Source organism: Sitophilus oryzae, unplaced genomic scaffold (genome assembly GCF_002938485.1).
Source record: "Sitophilus oryzae breed Bouriz unplaced genomic scaffold, Soryzae_2.0 scaffold_1990_pilon_pilon, whole genome shotgun sequence".
Lineage (NCBI taxonomy): Eukaryota > Metazoa > Arthropoda > Insecta > Coleoptera > Curculionidae > Sitophilus > Sitophilus oryzae.
In genome coordinates, this window is record NW_022146713.1 from 144221 (window position 1) to 165804 (window position 21584).

At 33.7% G+C, this 21584-nt stretch overlaps 1 protein-coding gene across 1 annotated transcript in view; it reads left to right on the plus strand.

Moving 5' to 3' along the window:
* The window catches only part of LOC115883814 (pickpocket protein 28-like), a gene marked incomplete at its 3' end in the record, with an annotated part of 56468 nt that extends 34887 nt beyond the window's left edge, over positions 1-21581 (plus strand). The window contains 8 exon segments of the mRNA XM_030902216.1: positions 17619-17786; positions 18377-18583; positions 20221-20254; positions 20257-20325; positions 20384-20532; positions 20760-20872; positions 20937-21025; positions 21477-21581. Of these exon segments, the coding sequence (XP_030758076.1) occupies positions 17619-17786; positions 18377-18583; positions 20221-20254; positions 20257-20325; positions 20384-20532; positions 20760-20872; positions 20937-21025; positions 21477-21581 (934 nt within the window).
* Between the last annotated feature and the right edge of the window lie 3 nt (positions 21582-21584).

Genomic DNA, 21584 nt, shown 5'->3' on the forward strand with positions numbered 1-21584 from the left:
ACGTGGAACTAATGTTAGAGAAAAGCAAAAAGTAACGTTAATATTTGTAAAGAGTTTACGAATTGCAATAGGCAATGCAATAAATACCCATATTGCAAAACCATACTGTTCTCTATTCTGTTGGGGTTTTTAAAATTGTTTGTAAATTCAACATTGATCGGATATCTCTGGATGGTTTAAACCGTTGGTAACTTCATCAATTGAATGAGAAACCGAGGCTTGGTACATATCGATGTATTTATTTAAAGCAATATCCGGGCTGGTAACAACCACTTCCGTAAAATTTCAAAGCAGCTAAAGCTAAAATCTGAAATTTAATGTTACTTCATAGATATACAATAATAGAGAAAAATGTTACCCGGCTTTGCACATCCCAATCAGTCTTCTTTGTGGTCGCATGTACGGCTCAAGTAACTGAATTAAAAAACAGCACAAGTCTTTGGATAACCCGAAATATTTTTTATTTTTAATAGAGTACACCTTTCACTCAGTTCTATGAACGCATTCCCCGGATTGCGCAAAACATTAGGGCGGTATTGCAGTTCTGCATTTTCTAGGTTTCGAATGGCCAAAACATTCATTATCACTACTATTATTGATACACCTAAACCCAACTACAAACATGGAACTATCAAAATTCTAATAAGCGCGCTTAGAAACATGCCACCACGATGCTGTCGATCCACTCGCAAGACAACGCAGGAAAATTTGCTAATACGCAAAAATGCCAACACTTAGAAATTGGATTTTAGTGTTGATAGAAAAGTTGCGAACAATTTACAGAAACGAATAGCCAAAAATTGCCCCCCTGGCATGTATCTGCATTACAGGTGCCATTAGAACATGTCCAACAGCAGCAATGGAGGTCATTCTAGACCTAACACACTGCACTATTGTCGTCGGTGGTTATGCCAATGCGACAATGATTAGAATGGTCATTGACGGAAACAATATTGGGAGAATTTTCAGGTCAAGGGGCTTGGAACACCCTTAAAAAGAAAATTCCATTTCCTCAACTCCCAGTGGATGACATACCCAGAATTTACAACTTTGAGAAACACCTCACAGTAGTATTGAGTAATAAAAGGGATTGGAAGAAAGAAACGCTTACTCAGCGTATAAAAGACCATACCATCCCGTGGTATACTGATGCTTCAAAACCAAAGCAGGGACAGGGATAGGAGTATTTGGGCCGAAACCTAAATTCCGAAGATATGGGCACCTACCCCAGTGTACTTCAGGCAGAAATTTGCGTTATCAAATGTTGCATTACAATTTAACTTGGATAGGAACTATCGAAAACACAGAAATTACCATCCTATCCGATAGTAAAGCAGCACTTAACGCGATCAAGTCAGTAGGTAACCATCAATTCGAAGTTGGTCAAAAGATGCAGAAGCTCAACAAATTAGGCAAAATAAAGTCCTCCTACTCTCTCAGTGCCATACACTCGCAGGGATAGAGGCAATGAAAAGAAACAAATGATCCCCAACTGGGAAGGGGCGAACATTCCACTAACTGGACCAGAACCGTTCCTGTTTTCAAACGGGAACCAACTGAAAGCGGAACTGAAGAATCTGGGAGACTCCATCCGTAACTTTGGAATGGGTGTCCTCAACGGTCTAAGACACTCGAAAAGTTCCTTAGAACTTGACCGAGAAAAATCCAAGGTTTTCCTTGATTTAAGTAAAAACAATCTTCCGGATTGTCACGGGGTTTCTAACAGGACACTGTCTCTCAACGAACACCTCAGTAGATGAAGCTAAGAAACAACTAGAAACAACGGCGAATGCAGATTTTGTGGGGAAAATGGAAACACCAGAACACTTGCTTATCACTTTGAGTGCGCCGAGACGACATCATTCGTGCCATGAACCTTGGTATGGCTGATGTCGAAGATGAAGGATGGAGAGCTGACCTCTGTAGGTCTCAGATGCTGGCTTTCACCCAAAGCCCTGGGACGCTAATATGATGAGTTATAACTGGTTATAAATCAAGAAAGGAACCTGCCTTAATAGATCTATAGATTACATGCGGTGATTAATTCCCCTTCTAAACATTCTACATCTACATACCGGATTAAAATACTTGCACTTATTTCTAGGACACCTGTATATTATCATATGCAAAAGTTCACTGAATTGTGCGTAGAATCTAATAATAAAATAAAATGGCGCGGGGGAGGCACAGTAGAATATACATACTAAATAATATATGTTAAAGAAAAGTTGGATTGGTAGACAGTTCTTTAGTTTCAAAGTATGTAAATGAATTTTTTCAATTTTTTATCTCAAAAACTGCGACTTTATTCAGTTTGATGTTATTACAAATTTTGATATTTTTTTTTTTTTTTTATTTTTCTGTTTTCTCTTGATATTTTATTAAACTTTTAGTTACGATTTTTAAATTTTAACCCCCTCCATACCCATACCAACCCACCACCCACAAAAATATTGGCCAGATTCTCGGTTACCACAGTATTTTTTTTGTATAAATTTAGTTAAAAATCGGTTTAGCGGTTTTGAGTTATCGTGTTACAGACGGACAGACAGACAGACCATGAAAATATTTTGTATTTAGGTCATTTTATGATCAAATAACTGTTTTGAGTGAAATTAAAAAAAAATTTTTGTCGATCTTGTAGCCTACAACACCTGGTATGGTCCGGCTAAAATAGAATATTCCATTAAAAATTGTATATCCGCAACACTTTTTTGAAGTGTACTCTACTACAGTAATGTTGCGAGCCAGTGTGGACTCGACTAACCTAACTATATGTCACGCCCTCAGATGACCTTAAAATCGCATAGACACCGCAATGATTCATTCGTTCTAGAAGAATCGAGACCCACTAGAATGGACTATTACATACGAGAACATTCGAAAACCTTCTCTATGCGCCTAACGATCTTTGGACTATTCTAGATTTCTTTTACCACTGTCGGTATAAAGGAAAAGCCGGCGGTGGCCTAGAGAGGGCAGATATATCTCTGAATGCAGTTAGACGCTAAAATTCAAAATAAATTCTTAGTTATAAATCGTTGTAAATAGTTCTATAAAGTGCTATGGGTATTGTTTTGTTAATTGGTGTTAAATAAATGAGTGTTTAAATAGAATTGTGACTTTCTATCACACACGGAACCGACGAAAAACGTAACAGTATTAATTTTAAAATGTGTTTCTTAAGTCTTCCTATAATTTTGCTATTAACATTTGTTCTAAAAGAAACATTTAAAAAATGTTTTTTTATTTTATAATGTATTTTGTAAAAGACGTTGTGTCTCGAAAGAAATGAAAGGGGAAAAACCGACGATGAATACATACGACAGACAAATAACATGTTAAACATACAAAATTGTGCTAGAGCCATACGTTTATTATTTGGCCATCGTTTGATATACATTATTCAATTGTCTCGTGGCAGACTTGCCTCAAAAAATGGATAGAAGATGTCTCGCTCTTGTCTCGTTCTTGTCTCGCTCTTGCCTCGCTCGACACCATTAACTCGGAACACCGTAATTTACAAAACAACAGTTTTTCATCGACATCCCCTGCAACGATATTTTTCTATCCCAACCACTTAAGTACGTATGATCGAAAAAACAGCGTCAGCGATAGCTATGAAATGAAGATCGCAGTCATTTTATATGTAAATTTATATGGGAAAAGTCATCGATCGTCATTTCCCAGCCACTGGACGCCGTTTTTTTTTCGATGTTTTAAATTTGGAAGTATTGGCGGAAGTAACGTTTGTCGTGCTTCTTTACATTTTCTTCTGAATGGCCTTTAATGGAAACGGTACTCGAACGTGTGCAAAATTGGTGCACAAGGCGTTTTTGGACAAAAACTGAACTCGATTGACATGTATTTTTTTAATAAATAGGCAATTTAATAAAATACCGTGAAACAGTTCCTATCAGCGAAAATAGAAATATCCGGCAAACGGCAATTGTTTATATTTATATTTCCCATATAACTTCAACACCATCATAAGATATCTTGGGGATATCCACCAAGGATATAGTAAATATCTTAGGGATATCCAAAAACCAGAGGAGGATATTTGTGGGATATCCAGATGGGACAAAAAGTCATTTTCAAGAACTTGTCTGACAAGTCTTTACGTTATTTACGGATATTTCTAGGATAATATAAGGATGATGTTGGGAGCGTTATAGAATATTTTAGGACATTATATGAGGACTGTTTATTTGACAATACTTACTTCATCCTTAGTTTATAGTAAAAACGTTCGCGATTTAGTTTTATTTAGACACATTTTGACGTTATTCGTTGGATATTTTGTGTAGCTCCTAAAGAATATATCGAAAAAAGAACGGCCGTTCAATTGGCTTTAGAAAGTGATTGATAGCATTCCCCATATAATTTTATACAAAATAACAGCAATCTTCATTTCCAAGCCACCTCTGTATAATTTTTCAATGGTATGGCATTATACCAGATTATACTACCCTTTATGGAGTCAGCAGTTTATGTCTAGCAGCAGCAGTTTATATCAAAGTTAGCACACAGGATACATGTATAATTTCTAACACCACACATTCCAGAAACTCAAAATTTAAATACAAAAAAATAGGATTTCTGTTCAAATAGATCAAACACGAAAATGGGTTTTGGGGATAAAGAACAAGCGCTTTCAACTAATTTTCACCTATAATTTTGTCACAAATTGTTCATTGTGAGACCTTGAGTCGTTCGTCGTTTTTCGACATTAGTTGAGATTAGGATAGAACTTCTGCTAGAACAAGGCTAGAACCAGTGTTGCACTTAGATGATATTATTTAGCTAGTTATACTAAAGTAAATTTAAAAAAATGTAAAAATCGCCAAAATGTTGCATACTAGAATCTACAAAAATCTGAAGCAACTATTTCATTATAAAGATTATACCTATCACAATTCAAAATATTCATATTTTAGAGTGGTTTGATGACGTCTAGGGAAAAATGGCAGATTGGAGAGAGAAACGTGCTGAGAACATACTGAGAACCTTACTGAGAACTAAACTGAAGTCACAAACGCCAGTTGATAGATGAGTAATATAAATCGATATCTTCGGATATTGATCTACTAATATGTAATTGCGATTTTCGCCGTTTCGGGAATCGATGTCTATAATAATTACAAGAATTAAGTCAATATTGGCAATGCATTGATTGACTGGTGCCATAAGTATCTTAGCCAAAATCGCCCAAATGGCGACTTGCGATTTTCCTAAAATTTAGGTCGCCAGAGCAATCGGAAAATCGCCCAATTTGTGATAAATCGCCCAATCTGGTAACACTGGCTAGAACTATGAGTATAAGAAAAAACTAAGTCAAACTCAACCAGTTTTGTTAGTTTCAGTCATTTTTAAGCCCATTCAACATCGACAAACGACCGAATTCACCTCGAATTTCACTAAATCAAAGAACTGAATAAAGCCCCGTTCTCAGAACTGCGACTGTCGCCAGCGACACGACAAAAGAACCAATCAGATTTGTACAAAATTCAAACAGCTGTCAATTTTAAATTTAGTACGGCTCCCATTGGTCGTTTGAAGTGTCAATCAATGTCGCTGTCGACACGACGTTGTTCTGAAGCCCCGTTCTCAGAACTGCGACTGTCGCCAGCGACACGTCAAAAGAACTAATGAGATTTGTCCAAAATTCAAACAGCTGTCAATTTTAATTTCAGGTACAGCTCCATTTGAATTTGAAATGTCATTACTGTCGCCAACCACTGGCAGTAATTCTGAGAACGGGGCTTGAGAACGGGGCTTAAAGCCCTGTTCTCAGAACGACGTCGTGTCGCGGGCGACACGTCAAAAGGACCAATGAGATTTGTACAAAATTCAAACAGCTGTCAATTTTCAATTTTACAGCTCTCATTGGATTTGTTTGAAATAATCAAACTATGTCGCCGCGACACGACATTATTCACGAGAGCAGGGCTCGCCGATTCTCAGAACAACTGACACGTCAAGAGGGGACCAATGAGATTTAAGCTACAAAATTCAAACGTATCTTGAATTTAAATTTGGTACAGCTCGGTAGTTGTTTGAAATGTCAAACTGTGTCGCCAGCGACACGACGTTGTTCTGAGAACGGGGCTTGAAGCCCCGTTCTCAAAACAGCGACACGTCAAGAGGACCAATGAGATTTGTACAAAATTCAAACGGCTGTATCAATTTAAATTTAATTTTGGCTCCCATTGGTCGTTTGAAGTGTAAATCAGATATCGCTAATCGACACGGCGCAGTTCTGAAGCCTATTCTCAGAGCTGCGTCGTGTCGACAGCGGCACTGATTGACACTTCAAACGACAATGGGAGCTAATATAAATTAAAATTGACAACTGTTAATTGTATACAAATCTGATGAATTCTTTGTCGACAATGCTTTAACGACATGATCACAGTTCTGAGAACGGAGGCGAGCTGAGACTTAATACACTGATAAAACAAACAACTGTCGAGATGGATTGTGGGAAATTTTTGCGCGGGCGTTTTAAATTCTCTGTATTGCTGGGAGTGGCCAAGCTCATAAATATCCAGATTTTCCAGAAGATACCAATAGGATATTATGTTGCCTTGACGTAATATAATATCTGTATGGTTTATTGCATTTTATGTAATATAAAGAGTAGTACATTATTTATTTTTCCCTAAATATCTAGACGATATTGTTGGGATATTTTATTATCATGAGCATGTTTGGATATCTCAGCTGGATGTACATTAGAGATATACGACAGAGATACCCTATTCTGAGACATCTACAGGATTTCAGGATGCCTGGAGGATATCCTATAGATGTCTTTATAAGATGATCTTATAATGGGACATTCCGACATTCTATGAATATCCTGCGGATATTGTGTGTTATATGGGTTGTTACTTTTTATATTTGCAATGGATGAAAACTTGAGTTTAGATGGTCTACTGCCATAAACAAAATATACAGCAAGCTCTACTTAACCTACTCTATCTGTATGACTTCGTCGACCAACGTCCTGTGGATAGAGCCATCATGATAACAATAATTACCGTCATACGACAAACGAAGTGATTTGTTAGCCAAGTTTGCGAGATGTTTTCGGTTAAGCTGCCCCGGCCGGCTTTCGATTAATTTCGTGTTTTACGGTCCTAGGAGTTCTTTATTTTCGGACGCAAACGTCCGGAAACTTTTTGACATCTTTTCAAATGGGGCGCAGTAAATTTTGATGCGCTGTGTGGCGTGCCCACATATCTGTATATTATGTACGGTGGTCGGTTTGGGGGTAGTTTATGGCCGAAAGATGTAAGTTTCTATATAAATTCTGATCTAGGAGGTCTAAGAAGGAAGATGTTAGGAAATTCTGCGGGTGGTATATGGGGTACTATTGTTATCTGTCTTCGAAGGATTTTAGGGTTATTGTTGGATAGCAAATTGAGATTTCATGGAGTATTATTATAGAAATATTACAATAATTTAAATTATTGTTATTTTAAATTCAGAGCCTATATACAGGTTGAGTCTTCAATAGGGTACAAATATTTTTTAGGGTGGTATATTTCGACCCCAGAAACATATGTTTATGAGTTTTTTTTCCGCGAAAAATTTTTTTTTTTTTTGGATTTTTAGTTAAAACATAGTTTTGATAATAATAACAGGTTGAGATTAAATTTGCAGAAACAAAATCCGGAAAGAATCTAGTGCCAGTGGTTTCCAAAATTTAAGCAAAATCATTTTTTTTTATTTTCAATCAAGAATTTTTCCATGAAGACCAATTTTGTCGTATGGCGTTTTGTGAAACTGTTGTGTACTAAGGATTTAGGGCACGACATGTGTCGTCTTAGTTATTCTATGTGTGTCATTTTGCACACGACATGTTCCAACTTTAACATTTTTAACCTACAATGGCTGGCTAAGAGCATAAAACATAGCATAATAATACATGTAGAAAAGTGTCATACTAATTTTTGTAGTCGTAGAAAAATAGCGTAAAAAACTCGTTCAAAAAACTTCTGTACACTCGTTCGACTTGTGGCTCTTGCCTGCGGCTCATAGCTGCGGCTCGAGCCAACAAATTGTCGAACTCGTTTGCAAAACGTCGTTTTCGAGACTCGTTATTTAATATACTATTTTGGAAATTTCAAAGGTAAAATAGCTTGGTTATTTTAGACTTATTTGAAAAATGTTAAAGAGAAAGTATGTTTCTTTTATGTAGATCTACCAGCACTTAAAATGCGCACTTCTTTAATACTCACCCTGTATATTTAAGAAATCAGAAACCCAAATAAAATGTTCCTATATCTAAACTTTCTGGTTTCTTCGGTAAAGCTATTTTAAAAGAAATGAATATCCTTATAATCTGTAAATATTGTAATCACCCTATATAGAGGGTGGTCCAAACTATTATTCCGGAAACTTTGGCATATTCTGCAGATAAAATATTTTTTTTAAATTTATATTTGTATATCAAAATGCTTAGTTCGGAGATACAGGAAAGTTTCATTTTTATTTCGATTTTTTCTAAATAATTCTGAAATAACGTGAATACAGGGCATATTTTTTAAGTAGGGTCCATTTGGAATTAAAAAAAACGTGCAAAGATATCGCAATAATTTTATTTTTACATGAAAGCCTGTACCTTAATCTACTTTTCTACATAATTTCCGTGAATATTGAGGCACTTGTCATAACGTGGCACCAGTTTTTCAATACCCTCCTCATAAAATTCTGCCGCCTGATTGGTTAACCACTATATCACAACTGTTTTGACTTCGTTATCGTCTTGAAGACGCTGACCGCCCGGGTGTTTCTTCAAGTGCAGGAATAAATGGTAGTCACTGGACGCCAGATCAGGGCTGTATGGAGGATGATCTAGAGTTTCCCATTTAAAAGATTTGATGAGATCTTTGGTCCGATTAGCCATATGTGGACGGGAATTGTAATGCAGCAAAACAATACCCTTACTCAACTTGCCACATCTTTTGTTTTGGATTGCACGGCGCAGATTGTTCAATGTCTCACAATAAGATGCTGCATTGATTGTCTCATTACGAGGCAGAAACTCTACTAGCAATACTCCTTTTCTGTCCCAAAAACTGTGCACATGATTTTTCCGGGCAGAAATTGTTTGCTTAAACTTCACTTTTTTGGGTGATGATGAATGTCGCTATTCCATGGACTGTTGTTTCGATTCTGTTGTGACGTAGGCCACCCATGTTTCGTCACCAGTAACAATTTTGTCTAAAAGATCTTCACTATTCATTTGGCGAATTTTCTCCAAAGGAAAGGATTCAATGCTTGTGGTTTTGTGCAAATCCGTCAACGTTTTCGGAACCCAACGTGAACACAATTTCCGGTAATTCAAGTTCTCGGTCACGATGCGATACAAAACACTACGAGAACATTGTGGAAAGTAGTCGCACAATGATGAAATTATAAAGCGTCTGTTTTCTTTCGCCTTTTCGTCCACTTTCTGCACCAAATCTTCGACCAAGGACGCCCACTCCGTTCTTCATCATACACATTTGTGCGGCCATCTTTAAATGCCCTCACCCATTTCCTTACCATTCCATCACTCACAATGTTTTGTCCGTAAACTTCACTGATCTCACGATGAATATCGATCGGTTTTACGCCTTTAGCGCTAAGAAATCGTATGACAGCCCATACTTCACAATCGGCGGGACTCACGATTGTCAGGCATCACCACTCAATAAACAACGTGTACAATGAAGAATCAGACTGTTCTGGCGTCTGTGCATAGAAAAGAGATGTAGGTAACCAGCGCGCATGCGCGGAACGCCGACCGTCGCGCTGCGGCAGCGGAATCATAAACAATTGCCGCCAAAAGCAATACCTCGTAATCTGGATGAAAGGAATTGCTTAGCGACTAGGGGTTTTAACATGAAATTTGATTTTGATGTCAATATGACTCTTGACTGGCAGGGGGCGTCACCTACATGTGTTTTAACTGTTTGAAGAGTAATATGCTTTTCGTCCGTGCCTGTATAAAACCAGTGCAGGTATATATACATTTTAACGTTTTACGGCCAAAAATGTCTCTTGGTAAAATCGCTACGAGCAAGATATTTACGTTCTCAAGATATTTGGTATGAAAATAGACAATACTTGTCTTTATTGCCAAACTTTTTATTCTATTAAATTAATAATATTTTCTTCAAAATGATGATAAAACAGTTTCTGTTAAACTTTTGGCACAAAACATTTCAAATTTATAGGGATTTCAGTCTAATAACTATTTAGTTAACATGTTTAATTTATGATGACCGATATTGATAATTTTGGTTCCAAATATAAAGAACCATTACCCGTGGCGATTTTTACCAAGAGTTTTTTTTTACGTAAAAACGGTGGAAATAAATGTGGCTGCTCGGTAGTTTTATACAGGCACCGACGAAAGTTATTGCTCTTTAAACCAGCTAAACATATGGGTGGCGCCCTCTATAAACCAGAAGTCGTAATGACATCAAAATCAAATTTCTCATCAAACTCAGGCATAATTTTCATCAAATAAATGTTACATTCAAGAAGTTTGAAAGAAAATCGAAATAAAGGGAAAATGGAAACTTCACACACCCTGTATCTCCGAAACTATTAAAAACTTTAACCTATATGATATTTTATAAACAAAATACAAGAAAAATTATTTTTTATGCAGAATATGTTGCCCTAGTTTCCAGAATACAGTTCGGGACACCCACTGTATATTGTGTATTGTAAATGTTGGCTGGTGCATTCTGACCGAGGAATTGTCTCACAATTGGATTACATATACATTTTCTTGGCAGTCACTGACAGTCATTGGCAGTCTTACGGCAATCACCTATAATAATTACACTTGGCAGTCATTGTCAGTCGCTTGGCGGTAAAATGATATTTTGGCTGTACATGTACATTTTTACCCAAGTGAGACACCCCTCGATTCTGACAGATGGTTTGGGTTTTGTATTTTCTATACAAAATACCATGGTCTTTAGTTAATATTCGGTGACCATGTGAATATAATAAATTTTTATACTAATTGAAACATCTGAATAATGAAACATCTATTTTTGACCGATGAACACAGAGTTTTGCGGGAATATTGTGAGTTCAAAACCACCACAAATTAAACAATTAAAACTCCAATAGAAGCCCAAATCGAAAGAAAAAATTACCTTTGGACCGACAAAAGGATTGAGTGTTGCTTGTATTCGTTCGTCAAATAAAAAAAATCTTTGTGGCTGCTCATATTTAATAACTCGCGTAGAATGAACGCGCGAATCATTAACAACAGTTTCTATTATTGAATAAAAGTCGAAGTCGGCGGGGGATCCCAACCGAGGAACGCTTCGATTGAGATCTGTTTTCAAAGGGCCGCCGTCACCTGACCTCCACTACTTTCCATTAGGAGGAAGTAATTAATAAAGTTGGAGAATCGTCGCTGAAAGCTTGCACCTGAAACTCGGTTGGAGGTCCCGACAGAGCAGGCGCAACAAAAAGGAGTGAAATTGAACAACAAAATGAAGACCCAATAATCTAGGAGAATTCTATACAAACGTCAAGTCTCAAATTAAACGCTATGGGATTGGTGCATTTCAGTTGATTTCAACAAATTGCGATCGCAGCGCTTTAACGACAGAAATCAGAAATTATCAGTATGTATTTCACACATAAAGGCAGTGGAAAGAATTTCAATGAACGTCGCAGTCGTGTTTGTGACAATTTCAAATATTAATAAAATTGCCGAAAAAATGTTAACGCATAAAGGAGAACGTAATTACGGCGCAATAACATTCAATAACTCAACTTTCACGGATATTCAACTCTTCCGAAACAATATTTCATAGTTTTTCACACCGATTTGATCAAACGCAAAAATGGATTTAAGCAGTTCGACGAAACAAGTGAGTAAACAAAGCGTTCGTTATATACAAGTGATTAAATGTTTTATGAACATCTTCTAAAATTATAATAATTATGTAGGTATCTTTAAAAATTTCGGTATGGCCAGACTAAGATTGCAGTGGCATTACTAGCAAAACCGGTGATTATTTTTTATTATACTAATCCAACATAAATAATAGGCGAAAGACTATGGCGAGAGCCCAAAAACCGTTGGAAGAAGCTTTAGCTAGAAATAAAGAGGAGAAACCATTGCTGCGCACGCTCGCATAAAAAAAAATTCGCCTGCAGCGCTATTTTTTTCTCCTTTTTTTTATTGGTTCGCAAACTTTAACTTTGGCCCCCCCTTATTAAAAAGCCTCGTCACGCCTATGATAAGAACAGTTTGGATAAAATAAGCTTTAATTTTGGCGGTTAATAAAATTCTAACGTAATTTTCAATTAAACTTATTTATTTTTTTTTTTTTTTTTATGTTTTTGTCTTTTTTGTCACACTGTATTTTTTATACCAGGTGCGTCTTAAAAGTGGCTCCACCTAACTTTTATTTTCAAAAACAGAGTTGTTATATGACATACATTAGGATTGATTGACGTATTCAATTGTTTTCCGGTTACTTCCTGTTTCACCGGAAATTACTACAACTTTTGATTTGTAAATGGTATGGTGTTTTTACTTTATTCGATAGAAATGACATTCTGAATGGAATGATGACATATCATATGTCAAAAAAAAATAAAAATCGTATTTCAAATTCAATCTAGAGTGCCGTGACTATATTAAAAACACTACAATTCTTAATCAAGAGCCTTGGAAAATAGATTTGATCGTCTAATGTTTTAGTGTCTTGTCCTGACTGAGTTAGAAAATATATGAATCATGTTTTAATTATATCTAAAATCGTTTCAAATGGAACGAAGGTGGCTCATTAGCATATTTGGAAAAAAAAATTACGGATAATTTGATACCAAACTTGGTATTACAGAGTCAAATTTTTGTTCCGAACCGCAAGTTATAATTTCAAATAAACTATACGCGAAAATGCAAAGAAGTTAAACATATGATGTAATAATCTATTTAAGAATTGAACTAAAGTTTAATGAAAACAATTGAATACGTCAATCAATTCCTAAATTTATGTCATATACTAGCATACCAAATCTCGTTTTTTTATCTGAAAAAATAAAAAAGTTATAGTGGTGAGCCACTTTTGAGACACACCCGGTATATTACCAAATACAAAAAAATAACTGAACGGAAATAATACAGATAACTAGAGATTTAATGACCAATTTTAACAAACGAGTTATTAACAAAAGTGCCCGTAAAAATATAAAAGCTATTTTTTAACGTAATAAAATGTATCATTTGTTGAAAGCCACCCTTTATCACAGCATAGAGCATTTTACACACCTCGATACATCTAATGTATACACAAGTTTCTTTGTCTAGAACACTTCAAAGCTTACTGATGTAAGAAAATAAGCTCAACTAGCTACTTGAATTTTTATTACAGTATATTTTTTTCAATTTCTGCACCATTTGTTCTCTGAAGAGGTCTAGTTTTTTCCTTTATAAACTATTATGATGGGAAAGTACTTCATAGCATTTTAATTGTTTTTATTACAACAACCAATGTAACTAATTTCAGATATTTACTACAGTAAAAATATCTGTTTTCACTTCGAATTATTGATTTACTTAGATGGCTTTATAGTTTCACCCCTTACTAATCAGAGGACGCTAGTGGTATTATTATAGGAGAAATAAATTATTAACTAACTACTATTCATATAATATATCTCATTGGAAAATTTAAAAGATTAAAATTTGCTCTATTTTTAGTCTTCTATTTTTTCATTATCTATAGTATTTCCTTCTACAATATGAATAACGATATAGCAATAGAACTAATTCTAAACACATAGCAATAATAGGTACATTTATGCGAGATTAATATTCATTAATAAATAAAAATAAAGTTCATTAATAGAAAATACCTGAAAGTTTAAAACAGTATACTTAATTTATGTTGCTGGTGGAAACTTGTTGAAAATATTTTCAATATTCTTATAGATATTTCTGATTATGCTTGAAGTAGATGTCAACTTGATTATTTTAAATAGATCATTTATTTATTGATGCACACATATTTATAGATATTTTTTTTAATTATACGTTAAATATAAATATAGTATATTATATTATTCCTAAGTTTAACTGATTTAAATTGTTTTATTTAGAGCACCTACGTAAGCTCACTTTAGGGGCTTAATCATTCACTATTTTTCAAAATTGCACCTATTTTGCAACATTATTATCCTTACGTCATATTACATATCAGATTCGATAAAGGAAAAATTAACTTAAATTATTCAATCACAATTTATATTCCTCTCTATTTAACGAATATAAATTTTGTTATTGTTGTGGAGCTTCCGGTGTTCCATTAAATCATCGACTTATTATCCTTACACAGGAAATAGGCAGAGCCGGATTAGGCTGCAGGAGCTAAGAACCATAAAATCAAAAAAAAAACGGCGTCAATGACGACTGGGGAATGATAAACGATGATAATTTTGGCGAGGTCAAATACTAGACGTTATTTACTTGGCCCGTAATATTCTTTATTTTTTATTGGCGCTTACTGCCAGTTGTCCTTGTTGATTATTTTTTAAATGGTGTAGTTTAAAATTCGAAAAACAAAAATTTTTTGAAAATAGATTTTTGTCTGGAAACTTTCAATCCTTTTTTAATCTTTCTATAATAGTGTTAATTTTTTGAAATTTTATGTAAATTTTTAGTAAATGACGCCAAGAGACAGACCTCGCGAAAATTATCATCGATTTTCATTTCCCAGCTGTCTTTGACGCGTTTTTTTTCATTCGGTTTATAACCCTAGTAAACTATTCCCACAATAATGTCATCTTCATTGTTTTATAATACATATATATAATATAAACTGTATTTTTTTGGAAAGCTGTCGCAATCTTTCCTAGCTTGTTGGAGTGACTCTAGTATTTTTGAGTTTATTTTTTTTTGAATATATGTTTTCCTTTTTTTCTAAATCCGGATCTGGAAATATCATGTATCTAAAGGATCATTAAAAGACAATTCATTTGAACCAAGGACAGTTACCTTATAATTAATGATTAATGTCTAAGACAGATTCGATGGTAATCAGTCTAAAGATTCCATCTAATAAACACTGAATTTTGAAAAGACATTAAAAGTATTTTATTCGTATCCAACATATAGGGTGAGTAATGTAATTATATACCTACTATATAAAAGACGTTAAATTCCAGTAGAACGTTTTACTTTTACTAAAATTTGATAAAACTTGGCATACTTGGTCAATTATTAGAGTTAATATAGTGTTAATTTAAAATCTGTAGTATACTCTAAATAGATAAGTTAAACTTTAATTATAAGAATAATCTCTTTAATACATAATTAAATTTTTTATACCAATCCATTAAATTATAAAATTTTATTGTGTATTAGAAAAAATCCAGAATCAATCTGAATTATTTGGGCCACTTTATTCACTGTAATGCTATCTAATAATCAACTGACCATACATGCCATATATTTGTCAGAAAGAGGATGATTTAAATAATAGTTGACTAGTCACGCATATGCTGGCAATTACTTGAATTTCCTTAATTTTTGTTGTTAAATGAGCCACAGCGAGGGCTAATTGAAAACGACTAATAATAGAAAGTTACTTTCGAAAAAGGAAAATTCAATCATAGAGTAAGAAGACAAAAATTACAAACCCGTATTATAACAGTTTATTCATTTTAGAAATTATAGGACAATTCATACATTACTGAAGACGTCGAACGAACATAATATGAATAATAAACCAAAAACTTCAGTGATGGCTGTAGACCAAATCAGACCACAACGAAACGCTGGTTTTAAAAGAAAACAAATGATTTTGATTAGCGTTTCGTAACAACCTAAGGTATACGATTTTTATGTTATTTTATTTAATTTAATTAAAATAATACAATGTATAAGTAATTAAATACATAGCATAATAAATAAAAGAATCTATACATTTTTGCATAAATCAAGAAACAGTAAAATAGTTTTTAAAACTAGGGACCCCAGTATACAGGGTCCGGCAATAATGCGTCAGGCATCTGTAGCTTCTAGAATCAAAAACTTGGGAATGTTGTTTAAGTGCAAACCTAAAGTATGTACTAGGATGTATTTCAGGAAAATATTTTAACTTCTATAGGGTGGCTCAAAAAAGTGTGAGTGGACAGGGATGTTTTTTTTAATGGAACACACTGTATATTCTTGCATTTTTGGCTTCCTTTCAGATCACTTTACATAATCCTAAGATATGATTAAATATATTTTGATAGATTCAGAGATATTAATAAATAAATAAAAAATATATATTTTTCAGCCTTTCATAAAAAAATTTGTTAGAAATACAAGAACTGTCCTGAAATAAAAACTATATTAGGTATTTACTTTAGATAGTTTGCAGTTACTTTGGTATAAATATGGTAATCGTAAATCATACAGGATGTTCAAAATTCTACGCCAAACTTTGTAAAATAATTTTTCTTCGTTTTTTTTAATGGAACACCCTGTATATTAATTTTTCAATACATGGATAATTAAAAAATGAACACTTTTGGTACTTAGAGTATTTCAAAATTTTTAACAGTTTCACAGATATTCGCGGTTTTATATTTCATATGGCATTTTCTACAGTAAATTTTTATCAAAGCCACCCAATGATTTTTTTCTCGTATTTTACCGTTGGTAGAGCCATATGAAAAAATATTGCGTGAACGAACAAACAATCCGTAGAAATGAACAAGTCGCATTGTGATCCGATTCAATTTTTAGGACTCTTTTTTACGACTCGTTCGTTTAAATTTTATGGATCCGTACTGGCCACGATTCAATTGAACAAACCGTATTGTAAGCAATGAATCAATTCTCACGACTCCTTGAACGAACGAGCCGTAGAAACGAACGAGTCGCATTGTGATCCGATTCAATTATTACGACTCATTCGTTTCAATTTTATGCATTCGTGCTGGCCACGATTCAATTGAACGAATCATATTCTAAGCGGTGAATCGAATTTCACAATTTATTTTTAATACTCATTCAAATTAACGACTCGTTCAATCTTTGCCTACCTCTCGTGTACATTCTTTGCATACATGCTTTTTGTTAGTATTTTACATAAAAAAATATTTGTAACGCATGAAAGTACCCTATGATAAAAAAACGACGTCCAGTTGACTTGGAAATGATTCGAGCCATCTCTGACGGAGTTTTTTTCGATTGTATATGTTTTTTTTTCGATATTGTATTTCGATACTTTCTATTAAATAACTACAAATATATTAAAAAATTTTATTAATAAAAGTCTTTTATTCTGTAATATAGTAAAGATTGTAAAACATAACTGAGATAACTGAGCAAACGTTTTAAAATATATTATGGTTTCTTTTATGAACCGATGATGATATCATCGTATTAAACTATTTTCTGGAAAGCTATTTTAATGTGCATAAGAGCTATAAAAAGACTCATATATAAACAAAACAAACTCATTTTTTTATAATGTGTAAACTCCAAGATCAAAATCTAAGCACGCAACTATAATAAAATTAGAAGAAAAAAAATATCTGCCTTATTTAAACAATAGATAACACATCATATATTTTTTTATTTATAGTTACAACATACGAAATATAGAAGTATCTCAAAAACATATCGAAACTCAAGAAAAGAAACATTCAAAGTTTCGTAAAAGTGTGGTAACTCAACTGGAGAAATACTGCGAAAACACCACTTTACATGGCTTGAGATACGTAGGGGATTCCCATTTAACCATTGGTGAAAGGTATGTTCTATAAGCTATTCCGGTCATTTTAACCTCATGAAATATTGAATGATATAAAAAATGTCTATAATGTGACGGATTCATCTGCAAGAAAATCTACAAAATAAAATAGAACATAATAATATAATAATTATGTTCTTTAAAATCAAAGAAGCGATTGTCATATATTACTAACATCTACAGATGCATGAGAAATACATTTATTTTTATTAGAATGTATTAAAAAAACCTCTTTTATTTTTCTTTTAGAGGCTAACGCTTCTTTCATTATAATTTTGGCGTTATTAAAATTTATTGTTATTGCCCTGTGTCCCATGAATGCTGACAAATCTTAGACTTGTGAAAATCTCCCTTTCTGTTTGTTGTTTCACCAATGTAAAATTTATCGCATTCACATGGTATTTTATATATTACATTTTTTGTTTGTTGTTCTGGGTATTCATTGGTTTAGTATGTAATAAAATGGATCTAAGTGTATCTTATTCATATTTTTTCTTAGTAACTTTCAAATTAACATTATGTTGTTTTGTATATATTTAAGCTATTTCGTTGTAACAATATTCACTTTTACTAAAGAAAATTTTCTCTAGGATTTTCTGGTTTATTTCATTTTCCCTGGCCATCATCTTTGCATCGTACTACATTTCCAACATCTATGCAAAATGGAAGTCCAGTCCTGTCATCATCAGTTTCAGTCCTTTCGATGCGGAATTGAGTTCGATTCCCTTTCCAGCCATCACTATTTGTAATATGAATCAAGCCAAGAAGAGCGAAGCAGAAAGGATTCTTAAAGAAGGGTATAATTATAATATTACTAGTACTATACAGGGTATCTCTTTAAACCTCAATTTACTTATCGACAGTTATGAAGAACCATACTTAAATTCAATTGATTTTTCTACGCATATGAAGATAGTTGGAAAGTGCTTTTGTGGGTTTACCCATATGTTTACCCATATGGTTTTCACCTATGCAACTTATTACCTATATGCAACCTTAAAACTAAATAAAAATAAAATTTGGACAAGAATTTCTAAAATTGTAGTATAAAAAGTTATGTTTTGAACAACATTTCGTAGTTATCAGTCTATTTATTAAGTAGTATTAAATCATTAAAAAATTTGCCAATCATATCAGCTTCAGTTATGAACGAATTTAAAATGAAAATTAAATTAAAATATTTATTTTATTTTCTGCTAAACCTAATTATTTTAGTTTACTGCTAAACCTAGTTTTAATATGATATTTTAACCAAACAAAATTCTAAACGTTTTAAATAAGTCTTTTTACAAGAAAACTAGTATCGTAATGGATATTAAAAATATATTTAAAAATGTAAATTTTTCTATTAAATACTAGTGATTAGTGATGGATAACTCGAGCGAAAATTCGATTATGAACGAGCGACGAACGCAAGCGATCCTATCGAGCGAATTTGCTACATACATTGCAGACTGGCAATATTTTATCAGTATTTTTGGTAAAAATATCTTCAAACAACAGATTGTTCCTTTGATTGGGACCGCATTCTTAATTATAGGATTGTACGACGTTATCTGTTACGTAACTGTGTGACAAAAATTTTACCACCTACATCGACAAGACTTCGATGCATGATCAAGCGAAACTACTCGTCGCTTATCGCTTGCCACTATCATCGAAAGAATATGCGTTCTGCGCACGCTGCGTACAAGCGACGGCGATGGCGAAAAACCGTATATTTAAAATAGAATTTACTGAGGATCGCTCGATTATTGAAATCGTTGAAACACGAGTACTCAATTATTAAAATTCATCGGTTTTCCCCATCACTACTAGTGATGAATTTCAATAATCGAGTACTCGAGTATCAAGCGATTTCAATATCGAGCGATCGCTCGAGCGAAAATCACTAGTATTTAAAAATACGGCTTTTCATTCGTCGCTTGTTGTACTCGTAACATATTCTTTCGGTGATAAATGGCAAGTAGCAAGCGAAGAGCGATTCGCTTGATCGCTTCGATTTAGCTTATTTCAAAGCATTGTCGATGTAGGTCGTAAAATTTTGTCACTCAGATGCGGAACCGATAACGTCGTATAAATTTGCAATGTATGTAGAAAATTCGCTCGGCTTTTTTATCGAGTATGTCACATTAAAATCGGATTTCAATTTATTTCATTCTAGGATCGCTTGCGTTCGTCGCTCGTCTCGTCACTTGCATCGCTCGTTCATAATCTAGCGATATCGGTTATTTTAATAATCGAGTACCCGAGCGATATTCATCGTATCATTTATTAAATACTTACTTACTCTATTGAGCAAGAGGTTTCATAAAATAGTTCGCCACAGTTGAAAAGGAAAGAGCAAAACAGTTTTAAGTCAAAAACGTTTTTGACTAAAACAGTTCTGGTCTTTCTGTATGCCTCCAGTCGTATATTAAACTATCCTTTTCAGATCAAGTATTGAAAGAAAACTATTAGACGATTCTGCAATGGAAACACGTCTTTTGATAATTCCGAAAATATCAGCTGGGAATCCCTAAGAGATTTTCTAGTAAAAGTAAGTTGTTCTCTTACACACATATGTAATTTTGATGATGTAAATTGTTTCTCTACAGGTTGGCAGTTCCTGTGCCGATATGTTGCATTCCTGTCAATGGGGCAGCGAAAAATTGGACTGTAATGATGTGTTTAATAACGACTTGACCGACGAGGGATTGTGTTGTTCTTTTAACAGACTACCACCTGAAAAGATTTTTAGGAATTCGTACGTACTGCAAAATGCATTTTAACAATATGCATTAAGTAGAACTTTAGTAACTATGGTCTGTCCAACTAGAGAATAGTGAATAGTATATAACATTCGACATTGACAGTTGTCTGGTTAGCTATCTCTTGACTTACTGGACAGATTTTAGATAGATAGTTCTAATTTATAATTGATAGATGTGTGATGCAAATGTTATTTATTAACACCAACTCTGTTGATTTTAGAAAAGATATCAGTATATTAAACCAAACTTATCCCAGTAATGTATACGACTGGAATCCAGAAACAGGGTTTACTGAAGCAGACACAGGAGACTCTATTCCAAGAAGACCATTAGGTAAATATTTTTTTTTTTATTTAAACTCCTACAAAGTTTACTAAAATCGTAAATTAATTTTAAGGTGCTGGAGCACATTTAGGTCTATCAGTTATTTTGGATGCTAATATCGAAAACTATTATTGTTCTTCAACACATAGCACTGGTTTTAAGGTAACAGAGAACCTTATTTAAACAATAAAATAGATGTAAATAAATAGATAATATTAATAATATTCGTTCAAATTTTCTCTTCCAACTGCTTTAAGACAGATATAAACTGATGTCAGCAAAATTCTAGTTCTTTATTACCAAATAATGTACTGTATGATAAAAAAAAAGTGGCTTCAAAGGAGGCTGCAAAATGACAATTGATGGTAATTTTGGCTAGATCAATTGACATAAGGAAACTTAAGGAAAAAGTACACCTATTAAAAATAATTTTTATTCAATAAAAAACCTTAAATCCAATTGGCAGTAAGCGCCATTAAAAGTAAAGAAGAGTACGGGCTTAGTAAACGATGTCTAGGGCTTGACCTCGCCAAAATTATCATTGTCAATCCTCAGCCGTCTTTGACGCCGTTTTTTTTTTTCGATAATATGAGATAATATGTTATATTTAAAGGTTATACTTTCAAACCCTATTGAGACTCCGAAAATGGCCGATTACGGTTTTCTAATAAGTCCAGGATTTGAAACTAGGATTTCTATCGATCCTTCTGTAAGAGAAGCG